The 13241-nt window shown below is 44.3% G+C and overlaps 1 protein-coding gene across 1 annotated transcript in view; it reads left to right on the top strand.

The window, feature by feature from the left end:
* The window catches only part of LOC138789299 (neural-cadherin-like), an 87033-nt gene that overhangs the window by 60659 nt on the left and 13133 nt on the right, over positions 1 to 13241 (top strand). The window contains exons 11-12 of the mRNA XM_069967904.1: positions 9007 to 9179; positions 10179 to 10346. Coding sequence (XP_069824005.1) covers positions 9007 to 9179; positions 10179 to 10346 — 341 coding nt within the window. The remainder of the gene's footprint in view (positions 1 to 9006; positions 9180 to 10178; positions 10347 to 13241) is intronic.

Genomic DNA, 13241 nt, shown 5'->3' with positions numbered 1-13241 from the left:
AATAAAAAAGTGTATTCACTGTATATAAGCAGAATTGCCAATAGCAACCAAATGAGTGCTCTTGTTCAATTTATAACAATCCCTTGAAAAATGGAAATCTGGTTAATTGAAATCTCATTAAAGCGAATCTGTGACCCCCCCCCCTGACCGCTTACCAAGCTGATGGCACTGCTGGACAGATTTAAATGAAAGAATTCAGAATATACCTTTGTTGCTATGTCTGTGTCTTTATTTTAAATAAAAAAACACCTTTATTTGGGTTTTGAATGGTGTCAAAGAGGCGGGGCCTATTATTCCCTTGGCCCTAGAACCTTACACCTCACTGCTACATGTTACATAGTTACATAGTTAATACGGTTGAAAAAAGACACATGTCCATCAAGTTCAACCAAGGAGGGGATGGATACAGGGAAGGGGGAGGGGTGATAGGTTCTATACATATGCATTTATATTATTTTGCTCTAAGAACTTGTCTAGGCCAGTTTTGAAGCCCTCTACTGTTTTTGCTGTGACCAGATCCTGTGGTAGACTGTTCCACAGATTCACAGTTCTCATGGTAAAGAAGGCTTGTTGCCTCCGGAGATTGAACCTTTTTTTCTCCAGGCGGAGGCAGTGCCCCCTTGTCCTTTGAGGGGGTTTTACCTGGAACATCTTTTCCCCATATCTCTTGTAGGGGCCATTTATATATTTAAATAAGTTAATCATATCTCCCCTTAAACGTCTCTTCTCCAGACGAAACAAATTTAATTCTATTAATTCCTCCTCATAACTAAGATGCTCCATTCCCCTTATTAGTTTAGTTGCCCGTCTTTGTACCCTCTCCAGCTCTAGAACATCCTTTTTATGAATCTGGTTCCAAAACTGGACAGCATACTCCAGATGAGGCCACACCAAAGCTTTATAAAGCGGTAATATTATATCCCTGTCCCGAGAGTCCATGCCATGTTTTAATGCATGACAATATCCTGCTGGCCTTAGAAGCAGCTGACTGACATTGTGTGCTGTTCTGTAGTCTATTATCTACAAGTACACCCAGATCCTTCTCTATCAGTGACTCTCCCAGAGTAACTCCCCCCAGGACATATGATGCATATGGGTTATTAGTACGCAGGTGCATAACTTTACATTTATCCACATTGAACCTCATTTGCCAAGTGGACGCCCAAACACTCAAGGTGTCTAAGTCATCCTGTAACATCTGCACATCTTCCATAGACTGTACTGTACTACAAAGCTTGGTGTCATCTGCAAAGATAGAAACATTGCTGTTAATTCCATTCTCAATATCATTAATAAACAAGTTAAACAGAAGAGGGCCCAGTACTGACCCTTGGGGTACACCACTTATTACCGGGGACCATTCGGAGTAGGAATTATTGACCACCACTCTCTGGGTACGATTATTAAGCCAGTTTTCAATCCAGTTACACATTAAATTTTCCAAACCGATAGACTTTAACTTACCCATCAGACGCCCATGAGGAACTGTGTCAAACGCTTTTGCAAAAACCAGGTACACGATATTCACAGCCGCGCCGCCATCCAGGCTTCTACTTACCTCTTCATAGAAACATATTAGGTTGGTTTAACAGCTTCTGCCCTTAGTAAAACCATGCTGGTTATCACTTATAATACTATTAGTCACTACATATTCCTGGATGTAGTCCCTTATAAGCCCCTCAAATAGTTTCCCCACAATGGACGTTAAGCTTACAGGTCTATAGTTACCTGGGGAAGTTCGAGAACCCTTCTTGAAGATCGGCACTACATTTGTCTTACGCCAGTCCCTCGGCACAATACCAGTAAGCAAAGAATCATGGAATATTTCATACAAGGGTAGAGAAATTACAGAACTGAGTTCCCTAAGAACTCTGGGGTGTAATCCATCAGGCCCTGGAGCTTTGGCTACATTGAGTTTGTTTAATTTATCTTGGACCATATCTATAGTAAACCAGTTCAGTACATTACATGTGTTAGCAGCACTGGCCCCACCCACAACAGCTCCATCCTCTTCTTTTGTATATACAGAGCTGAAGAACCCATTAAGTAACTCAGCTTTCTCCTGATCCCCAGTTATTAATTCCCCTTCGCCATTATTTAGGGGTCCTACATGCTCTGACCTTGTTTTTTTTGCATTAATATATTTGAAGAATTTTTTGGGGTTTCTTTTGCTATCTATAGCTACCTGCCTTTCATTGTGAATTTTTGCTGCTTTTATTACATTTTTTTTTTATAACTTATAGTTTATTAAGTTTTTCACAGGTTTTTACAAAGAATATATACATATGTCCAGTGTAACAACATTAGTACATACAAAAAGTAAGCAGTGCCAAATGAGTATACCATCATTAGAGCATCAGTAGGCCTAGATCTACTATAAACCTCGGGACCTTCTAGTAAACCTACTGCATTGCCAGTAGGGATGGGGGTAGACACTGGACGTACAGGGTAACGGGAATGGGAGAGAGGCTGGTATGAGAGGAGAGAGAGGAGGAAAGGAGGGCGTCAATTGAGAAGGCTAGGGTGGGGTTGGGGCAAGAGAAATAGGAAAGACTTGGATAATACGGGAGAGGGAGGGAGGAAAGAAGAGGGAGGAAAGGGAAAACGAAGGGGGGGGGGGGGGGGGGGAAACAGATAAGTTAATAAGAGAAACTAAAAACCAGGGGGGGAGGGGGGAAGAAGTGGGGAATAGAAGGGGGTCATGCATCCGTGCATAAGTTTGTAACGTGATGCTCAAATGCGACATATTGGCACAGACCTGTGCCACAGCTCTATTGTACACCATTGGACAATTGTCATCCCTGTACTATTCAAGTTAGACATGGTAAGCAAACCATTCAACAATGTAAACAAACAAAGCAACAAACAAGAAAACAAGTAAACAAATAAGGAGGTAATTAAGTGAGGGTGGTACTGGAAACAAAGAGTCGGAACATGCTTCGCTTCAACAGAAGATTAGCATAAGATTAGCATAATCTGGTATATTGGTATAATCTGGCATATTGGTAAGTTATGACCTTTCACTATGATCATATATCAGTCATCAATGGACCTAAATGTTCTCCATTTATCCCATATTTTGAGAAAGGATCCTAGGTTATTTGTTTTAACACTGATCATACGCTCCATATTGTAATTATAATGTACGCCATTCAGGATTTCAGGCATGGGCGGTAGAGCTGCACTTCTCCACTTTTGGGCTACTTTGTTCTTAGCCGTTGTAAGTATATGGATCACTATCGTAGTATCCGCCCTATCTAGTGAGTCAAGACGCATATGGAGTAACGCTACTTCTGGTCCCCAGGGTATAGGAAATTGCAGGATTTTAATTATGATATCATAGATCTGGGACCAAAATTGCTTGATCAGAGGGCACCTCCACCACACATGGAGAAAGGAGCCAACATCCGCGTTGCATCTCCAGCAAGTGGAGGGACATGTAGGGAACATTTTAGAAAGACGATAGGGCGTCAGATACCATCTGTATAGGATCTTGCGGGATGTTTCAACATGGTTAATGCAATGTGATGCAGTGTAACTGCTGGCAAAGGAGTGAAGCCATTGCTCCTGAGTAAAGCTCTGGTCTAATTCCTTCTCCCATTTAGTCTGGAAGGGCAACTCATGCCCAGAAGGAGTTAAAGCTACATATGCCCTGGCTATACCGTGCGCTGGTTGGGATGAATTATAGAAAAATTTCTCATATATTGATTGGGGTGATGGGGACTCCAACCTTAGTGAGGCAGCTAAGTGGCGAACTTGCAAGTACTTGAAGAAGTCCTTGTTGGAGATTCCATACTGGTCTACCAAGTGGCTAAATTGGTGCAATCCCTGAGGGCCGTACAAATCTCCAAGTGTTAATATCCCTCTCGATTTCCACTCGCTAAGGTTGGAGTCGGGGATTTGGTGTTGGATCACATCCATTGGTAGATCCAAGAAGCGGGTAGGGAGAACATGTGGGGAAGTCGCTATCGTTCTCCATACATGAAATGCGGCTTTTAGTGTCGGGAGGGTAAGTGAGGGGGGAGGGGATAGGCCTGGAAGCCTGGAGCTCCACAGTGCTATCTGAGGGTTTTCAGTCTGCAATATCGCTATTTCGGCCTCTACCCATTGTTTGGTCAAATCTTTGGCCCATATGCTTTGGATCTGGTCCAGGATAGATGCATAGTAGTAGCGTATTACATGGGGGCATCCCAGACCCCCCAGGTGAACGGGGAGGCATAAGATTTGTTCTGATACCCTAGCTCTTTGGTTTTTCCAAATAAAGCTCATCAATAATTTTTGTAGTTGTTTAAGGCGGTAAATGGGAAATGTGATGGGTAGGTTTCTAAAATAGTAGAGAATTTTGGGAACTAACATCATCTTAGTGACTGAAATGCGACCTATCCATGATATAGGTAAGTGGGAAAAAGATGCTATGTCATTGCTAATTGTTGTGGTCAATAAGTTCAGGTTAGTTATAGCTAGTTTGGACGTGGGGAATGTAAGAGTGATGCCCAAATAGGGGACACTACCATCCGACCAAGGGAATGGGAATTGGCGTTGTAACGATTGGCGCAGCTCATCAGACACGCCCATATTTAAGATCAAGGACTTCGTAGAATTTACTTTGTAATAGCTGAGGGACCCAAATTCACCCAAGATATCCATAACACCCACTAGAGAAACCTCTGGGTTAGTCACACATAAGATCACGTCATCCGCAAAGAGACCTATGCGGTGTTCCTTGGGTCCAATGGTAACTCCAGTTATCACCTGGGATTCTCTGATGCACTGCGCCAATGGCTCCATCACAAGGGCAAATATTAATGGGGACAGGGGACACCCTTGCCGTGTCCCATTAGTTATTTGGAAGTTACGTGACAGGGTGCCCGAAGAATAGACCCGAGCAGATGGTAAAGTATATAAGGCCATAATAGCTTTATGGATGTCCCCTGTTAAGCCAAATTTATGTAGAACTAGGCCCAGGTACCCCCAATGGACCCGATCGAACGCCTTCTCCGCGTCAAGAGTAAGAAGCAGAGAAGGCGTTCGCCGGCTCTCCACTACAGCCATAATATCCAGGAACCGTCTAGTTCCATCAAGGGTCTGTCTGCCCTTGACGAACCCCACTTGGTCATTGTGTAGCAGGTGAGGTAGGATGTCAACAAGTCTCCCGGCCAAGATCTTGGCATATAATTTAAGGTCCGTGTTGAGTAAGGAAATAGGCCTAAAATTACCAGGTACATCCGGGGTCTTTCCTGGCTTCGGTAGGGTGATTATTAGCGCAGATAACATCTCCGGCGGGAAAAATCCCGACTGAGCTGCTGCGTTGAATATTCTAACAAGATATGGGGAGAGAGTATCTACATGAAGTTTGTAGTACTCGTTAGTGAGGCCATCTGGTCCGGGAGACTTGTTGGGTTTCAGGGTTTTCACAGCGGCTTTAACTTCAGCCATTGTGAAAGGCGAGGATAATGACCCAAGTTGGTCCGATGTCACCGATGGGAGATTAATACTATTTAGGAACTTTTGGATATGGGACTCTAATGGTTGAGAGGTATTGATATCATTTTGCAAGTTATACAAAGAGGTGTAGTAGGAGGCCATCTCATCCGCTATGCCTTTGGGATCTACCACTTTCACTCGGTTCTTATCATACAGGAAGGGAATGCGGGATTTTAGTTCCTTAGCTCGAACTTGTTTGGCCAACACCGCCCCAGCTCTATTACCTTGCCAATAGTACTTAAGCTTTAGTTTATTCAGGGCATGCTCATGTTTATGGGCCTGCAGGGAATGCAATTTAGCTGTTAGTGAGGAGATTTTTTGGGCCCTGTTCTGGTCAAAGTGGGACTTATTCAGTCTGTGGAGATCTGACAGCTCCAGTAGGATGGCAGACAGTTCAGCTGCATGCTGTTTTTTAAAATGAGCAGATTGTTTAATGAAATGGCCTCGGAGAGTAGCCTTATGGGCACACCATACTGTAAAGTCCGATGTAAGGCCATTATCATTAAATGAAAAGTATTCGTGTAATGCTGTATTGGTATCTGGTGCATACTTTGAATGGGTCAGGATGAAATTGTTTAGCCGCCACACGGTATCATAGGAGTGGGGGTGGAGTTCACTAACCTCCATGACGATCGGTGAGTGGTCTGACCAAGAAAGAGCTCCAATAGAGGTATGGAGAATGCGAGGTAGGAGGCTTTTGTCTGTCAGGAAGAAATCCAATCTCGTATATATTCTGTGGGGATTAGAGAAAAAGGTAAAATCACGTTCACTAGGGTGTTGCACCCTCCAGGGGTCTATCAGGTTAAATGAGGAGATGGTTTTGGCTAAGGGGGTAGGCTCACCGACCGTCACGGAGGAGGTGGAGTCCAGCGAAGGCCAAATGGTGAGATTGAAATCACCCACTACAATTAGGGGGCCCTGCTGGATAGAAGTGGCTGTATTCAGAACATGTTTGATAAATCCGTGTTGCCGTCTGTTAGGGGCATAGAGAGAGGCCAGGGTGTAGGGTTGATTATTAAGTGTACCCACAAGGATAACAAAACGCCCCTTGTCATCAATAACTTCTTTTTGGATTGTCACTGCGACGGTATTGCGTATTAGGATAGAGACCCCACCTTTTTTGCCAACAGCTGGTGCTGAGCGAATGAATGGGAATTCCTTATATTTTAATCTAAATAGGTCAGTTTGGTTGAGATGAGTCTCCTGGATGCAGCAAATATCTGCTCTCAGGGACTTGAGTTCCTTCCATAGAAGAGAACGTTTATAGGGTGAATTTAACCCTTTCACGTTAAGGGAGATTATACGAATTCCCATGGTAGTGAGTAATGGGCCTCTTTAGATAGACTGTTATGTCCTGGCAAAAAGGTGCGATCTCCGTCATAACCACCAATAGCCGAATGTAATGCATTAATATACATAGTAAATGTGTAAGGTACCACCCGAACTAAAACAACTAAGAGTTCTACAGTATGAGAACCAAACGTGAACAAACAGAAAACAGTAAGTAAAAGTAGAATAAATGGGATAGAGAGTCCCATTTGAAAGGGGATCCGAATACAAGAAATATCAGACATAAGCATGTCAACCAGCCTATCTAGTAATAACAAAACAGTAATTGAGGCAACTAGATCGGGTAATATGGGTCAACAGAAGAGATACCCTTGCAATATTTCTATACAGTAATACTACCGCTACAAACTATGGCTTCAAGCAGGGGAGTCTCTGGTAGGACGTCGTTTGGACCTGCCCACGGTAGACCATTCAGGTGAGATTGATCGTGGGGGCGAGCGCTTTCCTCTGCGACTTTCGATGTCTTCGGCTCGCAGATCCCATTCTTTGCAGAGCCTAAGGCCTTCTTGTGGCGAATTTACCACTATCTTGGTACCATTCCGAGCAATTAGCAATTTGACGGGGAATCCCCATCTATACTGGACGTTGTTGTCCCTAAAAATTTTGGTGCATACAGCAAACTCCCTTCTACGGGCCAGCGTTGCCGCGGACAGGTCAGCAAAGATGGAAATCTGTGCAAATCGGTCTGGGAGATCCGGTTGGCGACGAGATGCCTCCACTATCTGTTCTTTGATGTGAAAAAAGTGCACTCGTAGTATAGTATCTCTTGGGGCAGAGGCAGGGACTGTTTTGGGCTTAGGAAGCCTGTGGACTCTGTCCAGAATCAAGTCAGCCTCGGAAGCATTGGGGAGAAGGGCAGAGAAATAATCCACCACGAATTCTTTTAGCTGCTCTGGCTTAACTGTCTCCGGGATGCCTCTGAGACGGAGGTTATTACGCCTCGATCTGTCCTCAACATCAGCAAGTTTGAGGCGTAAAGTAGTAACCTCATCTTTCAGGTTATGAGTGACGTCCACTAGTTCATTGTGGGCAGCAGTCAGCTCGGCCATTTTAGATTCTATGTGAGTGGTACGTCCCCCTATATCATCTACGTCCTTCTGGACTTTGGAAACAGCTTGTGATATATCCTCCCGTATAGACAGTTTAAGATCATGTAACAGTAGTTTCATTACAGACTCTGTAATTGGTGGGTCTGAGGTTGTAGGGAGAGAGAGAGTTCCACATGCGGCACTTGAGCTATATTGTGTGGGTGTCAGAACAGACTCAGTAATATGGCTCGTTTTCCATGAGAGCGGTGTAGGTGGCAGGGAAGGTGCATCTGCCCCCAACAGGCTGTCAGCGGTGTGAGCAGGAGAGGCTTGCTGCTGATGGTTAGTGGCCGCCATGTTTTGTGGTTGTACGCTGTCCTGCGAGCTAGAACTCGGGGAATAGGCCAGTACAAACAGCGGGGTGTTGTCAAGCAGGTCACCCGTTACCTCAGAGGAGGGAGAAGCCGGTGGTCTCCGCTGTCCCGCATCGGGCTGCAGCTCCGGCAGGTTCACGGAGGACACAGCCGCTCCTTTCAGCTCCCGCGCGGCGCCATCTTGGTGCTTCCCGTCAGTGGGAATAAACGCTTCTAGCCTCTGCAGACTCTTTCTTCTCCGTGTTTTGCCCATCTCAGCAGAAGAAGTGGGGTGTCCGGTACCAGTGTACCCCAAAATTGTGCCTCAAAAGTCGGTATGTGCCGCGAATTAGGCTGTTGCTAGCAGGAGGTCAGAGCTCACACGTCTTCCCTCATGAGCAGCAGGACACGCCCCCGCTTTTATTACATTTTTACAGGTTTTGTTGACTTCTTTGTAATGTAGTGTGTACATTACTGAATATGCAAAGGGAAGGTATACAGCACAGTAAGGCGTAAGGCTTATCTGTGTTAGGGACCAGAGAATAATAGGCTCCACCTCTTTGACACAATTTACAGCCCAAATAAAAGTGTTTTATTTACTATAATACATACACAGACACAGGAAACAAATGTATGTTCCGAATGCTCTTTATTTAGATCTATCCAGCACTGCCATCAGCTCAGTAGGCAGTCAAGGAGTCACAGGTTCACTTTAAAAAAAACAATGTTGTCAATTGTGCCACTCATGACCCATCTGACCATGTTCTAAAGATAGTGTTATTACCTTGTAGATTTCTTAAAGGAGGACACACCTTTTGGCACCAGCTTCCTGCGCATTGCGGCACATGATGAAGATTATGGCACAAATGCAGCCCTCTCTTACTCAGTGGCAGGTGATGAATCGCCTGTGTTTCAGATCAACAGCACAACAGGGTGGCTGTATGTCAATCAACTTTTGCTAAGGGTATGTGGCTGTTCTTAGGGAACAATATTACATGCTAAGCACGGGTGGAAAAAGCTGCCAAGGGAAAAGTGTAGCGTCCAAGGGTGCAGCTACTAGAAATGAGGACATGAGGGGAAACTACATTGCAATGATAATAAACTGATGTCACTACCATGGGTGTAAGGACTTCTTTACCCTCAGCTTTGGTACCTAGGGTGGTCCTACGTCCTTGGTGACCTATTTGCTGAATGGTCTGTTGGACCATTCCTTTAAGAAAAATTACTTGTTTATTGTCAGAAATATACTTGAAGAAAATGCCTAATACTATACCGTATAAATCCATTCCATCACTTAGGAGAGAGGAACTTTTTGTCAATTACAGTATGAAGACATACTTGCAGATAGGAACAATAGCCTAAGGTTTGCATGTGCTTTGTTTTCTCCACATGCCCTGTTGGAATTTTCTCTGATGCATGAGTTGACCATTAGCTCTTGTGACAGATGAAGACATGTTAGGACAGAGCTCCATTCTTGCAGCTGATGGCTTTGCTATAAGTTTAGGGGACATTTTAAGATCTCACAGCTGGTGGCCTGAAGAACATGTGACTTCTGATGTGCGGACAGTCAGGATGTTCTGTCAAAGTGTCATGTTCACTTTTCTTATAATCCAGCATCTCCACAGCTAGACAGGAACATCTGGAGTTGGCGATGGCACTATGCAAGGAAGGCAGATGTTAGGAATATGAATGCTAAAGCCCATGACACAAGATGTGGAGGAATCCTGGGATTCTCCAGTTGGTGTTCAACTGCAAGACCAACCCGAAAGTCTTACAGGTCAACTTGGAACTTGAGGGTCTCTAATCCCAGAGGGTCACGTTTCATGAGTGTGGCTTATTCCAAATCTGACTAGTCAAGGAACAATTACTTTCCATAGCAATCAAAACCCGTTCTTTCTTTAACCCTTTAGAAGTTCTGTTGGTTATCTGTACTAAAGCCTTCTGTTTTTTTTTAACCCTTTAGAAGTCCTTAATTACTCAAGAAGTAATTGTGACAGATGGTGGAAACAGAAGCACAAGGGTTGAGGTTGCTATTCGAGTCACTGATGCCCAGAATCAGCCACCAATATGGGAAAAGGATAGATATGAAATTGTCATCCCTGAGAATACATTGAGGGATACACCTATTGTGGTATGATATTTTATATCTTTGAATTGTGTATGAATAATTACATATGGTCGATTTTAATATAATGATTGCTATTGGCATGTCTATGCTAGTTAGTGTACTTACATATGTTCAGGGAATGAAAGATGTCTATTTGTTGCAATCTTTTGATGGAATAAATAAAAATGTGTGTTGCAGTGGCCAACTTTACTAAAAAATAGGTCAGAACCATTGCTCCATCTTGGATGGTACTTGGTTACTATGAATGTCAAAAGGTGTCACTTGTTAGATCAATAGACCAAGCGTTTAACCCCTTAAGGTCAAAGCCTATTTTCGTTTTTGCGCTTTTGCTTATGCCATTTTAAGTTTAAAAGTCCATAGCGCTTGCATTTTTTCACCTAGAGATGTATATGAGCGCTTATTTTTTGCGAAACCAATTGTACTTTGCAATGACAGGCATTATTTTTCCATAACATATGCTGCGAAACCGGAAAAAAATCATTTGTTTTGATTTCGGGGAGTTTTGCATTTACGCCGTCCGTCCTATGGTAAAACTGACTTGTTATGCATGTTCCTCAAGTCGTTACGATTACTATGATATATAACATGTATAACTTATATTGTATCGGATGGCCTGTAAAAAATTCAAACCATTGTTAACAAATATACGTTCCTTAAAATCGCTCCATTCCCAGGCTTATAGCGCTTTTATCCTTTGGTCTATGGGGCTGTGTGAGGTGTCAGTTTTTGCGCCATGATGTGTTCTTTCTATCGGTACCTTGATTGCGCATATACGACTTTTTGATCGTTTTTTATTAAATTTTTTCTGGATTTGATGCGACCAAAAATGCGCAATTTTGCACTTTGGAATTTTTTTGCGCTGACGCCGTTTACCGTGCGAGATCAGGAATGTGATTAATTAATAGTTCGGGCGATTACGCGCGCGGCGATACTAAATATGTTTATTTATTTATTTATTAATTTATATTTATAAAATGGGAAAAGGGGGGTGATTTGGACTTTTATTAGGGGAGGGGATTTTTTATTAATAAAAACACTTTTTTACTTTTTTTTTTTACTGTAACTAGAAGTCCCCCTGGGGGACCTGTATATAGACAGCACTGATCTCTCATACAGATCAATGCTGTGTATATACACAGCAAAGATCGATTAGATCGGTCATAGATTACTATGGCCTGCTGCAGGCCATAGCAATCTATTGCCGAGCCGGGATCAGCGTCATTCCGACGCTGAGGCCCGGCACGGGCAGAAGAACGGATCTCCCCCCCGCGATCGCATCGCGGGGGGGAGATCCGTCCCACTAGACACCAGGGACGTGAGGTCTGAAGCCTCTAAGTGCTGCTGTCAGGTTTGACAGCTGCACTTAGAGGCTTAATTAGCCGGCGCGGCAACCGGACCCGCGCCGGCTAATAGAGGCACTGCCCAGCTGCACGTTTCAGCCGGGATCAGCGCCGTTCAGAGCGCGGTCCCGGCGGGACCCCGCTCTGAACCCCCCCGAGCGGCACCATGACGTATCAGATACGTCATGGGTCGCTAAGGGGTTAAAGAGCACAAGCATTGCAAAGGCGACAAAGATCAGCCTAAATAGTTAATCATTATATTGGAGAATTTCCCCACATGGTTTCTGGTTCTTTCCCCCTTTCGAATGGCACGAGACAGGGCTGCCCGCTTTCTCCGCTGCTTTTTGTTCTTTGTATAGAACCCCTGGCAGCGGCCATTCGGGAGAGCCCGGACGTTAAAGGGGTGCTGATACGGGGAAAGGAGTCTAAGATCATGCTATTTGCTGATGACGTTCTCCTCACCCTGTCGGAGCCACTCACTACTTTGCCGGTCCTCCATAATATTCTCACCACATTTGGAACCCTGTCAGAGTATAAGGTCAATTCTTCTAAATCTGAGGCAATGTCTTTGAATCTCCCTTGCTCTGTAGTAACTCAACTAAAATCTAATTTTCCCTACCGCTGGTCGGCGACGTCCCTTAAATACCTGGGTATCCGTCTCACCCCCACCTATGCTGCTTTATACTCAGCTAATTATCCTGGTTTGTTTCGGGACATTAAGTCTTTGCTGGTCAAGTGGTCTTCCCACTACATTTCCCTCCTGGGTCGTATTGCATCAGTTAAAATGACCATTCTGCCAAAGCTTCTCTATCATTTCGAGACTTTGCCAGTGCGTATACCCGAGCTCAAGGCCATACAGACAGCCATTTTTAAATTTATATGGCAGTCTGGTAGGCATCGAATTCCACGGTCTGTTATGATGAGTAGTAGGACCCAGGGGGGATTGGCAGTCCCGAATATTCTAAATTATTACTGGGCGACACACTTGAGGCAAATAGTGGCATGGTCCAAATATCATGCATATAAGAAATGGGTGGAGGTGGAACGGATATGGTTTGCCCCCTTCCATCCTAATTCTTTCCTCTGGCATTCGTCTCCTCCCTCCTGCTCCCATCTTTCTTTATTGGGACCGATGCGCTTCAGTCTTTCCATATGGTCAGCATGTTCCACTAAATTTGGGTTGTTCTCTCCGATCTCTCCCCTCAACTCCTTTCTGTTATACCCGGATTTCCCTCCTGGCTTAGATTCCTCCACTGTAAGGGCGTGGTCTTCCAAGAACCTCTTTCAGTTTGCGGATGTGGTGGACCCCCTGTCTCGTACATTGCTTCCCTTTGAGAAGTTGGTGGAGAGACGTGACCTGGCCCCTACTGAACGCTTTTCTTATATGAAAATCCGTCACTTCATGCTGGTACATTTGGGGTCACTCACAGTCTCTAAACCAACTGCCTTTGAGCAACTAGTGCGCATGGGATCATCGACTACCGGGTTAATCTCGGCTCTATACAACATCCTCAACTCTCCGATAGGGGACGCTCCTACCCGACATAAGTATATGGAC

Source organism: Dendropsophus ebraccatus, chromosome 4 (assembly GCF_027789765.1).
Source record: "Dendropsophus ebraccatus isolate aDenEbr1 chromosome 4, aDenEbr1.pat, whole genome shotgun sequence".
NCBI lineage: Eukaryota > Metazoa > Chordata > Amphibia > Anura > Hylidae > Dendropsophus > Dendropsophus ebraccatus.
The sequence above is the reverse complement of the archived record's forward strand: the minus strand, read 5'-3'. Positions and strand labels throughout refer to the sequence as shown.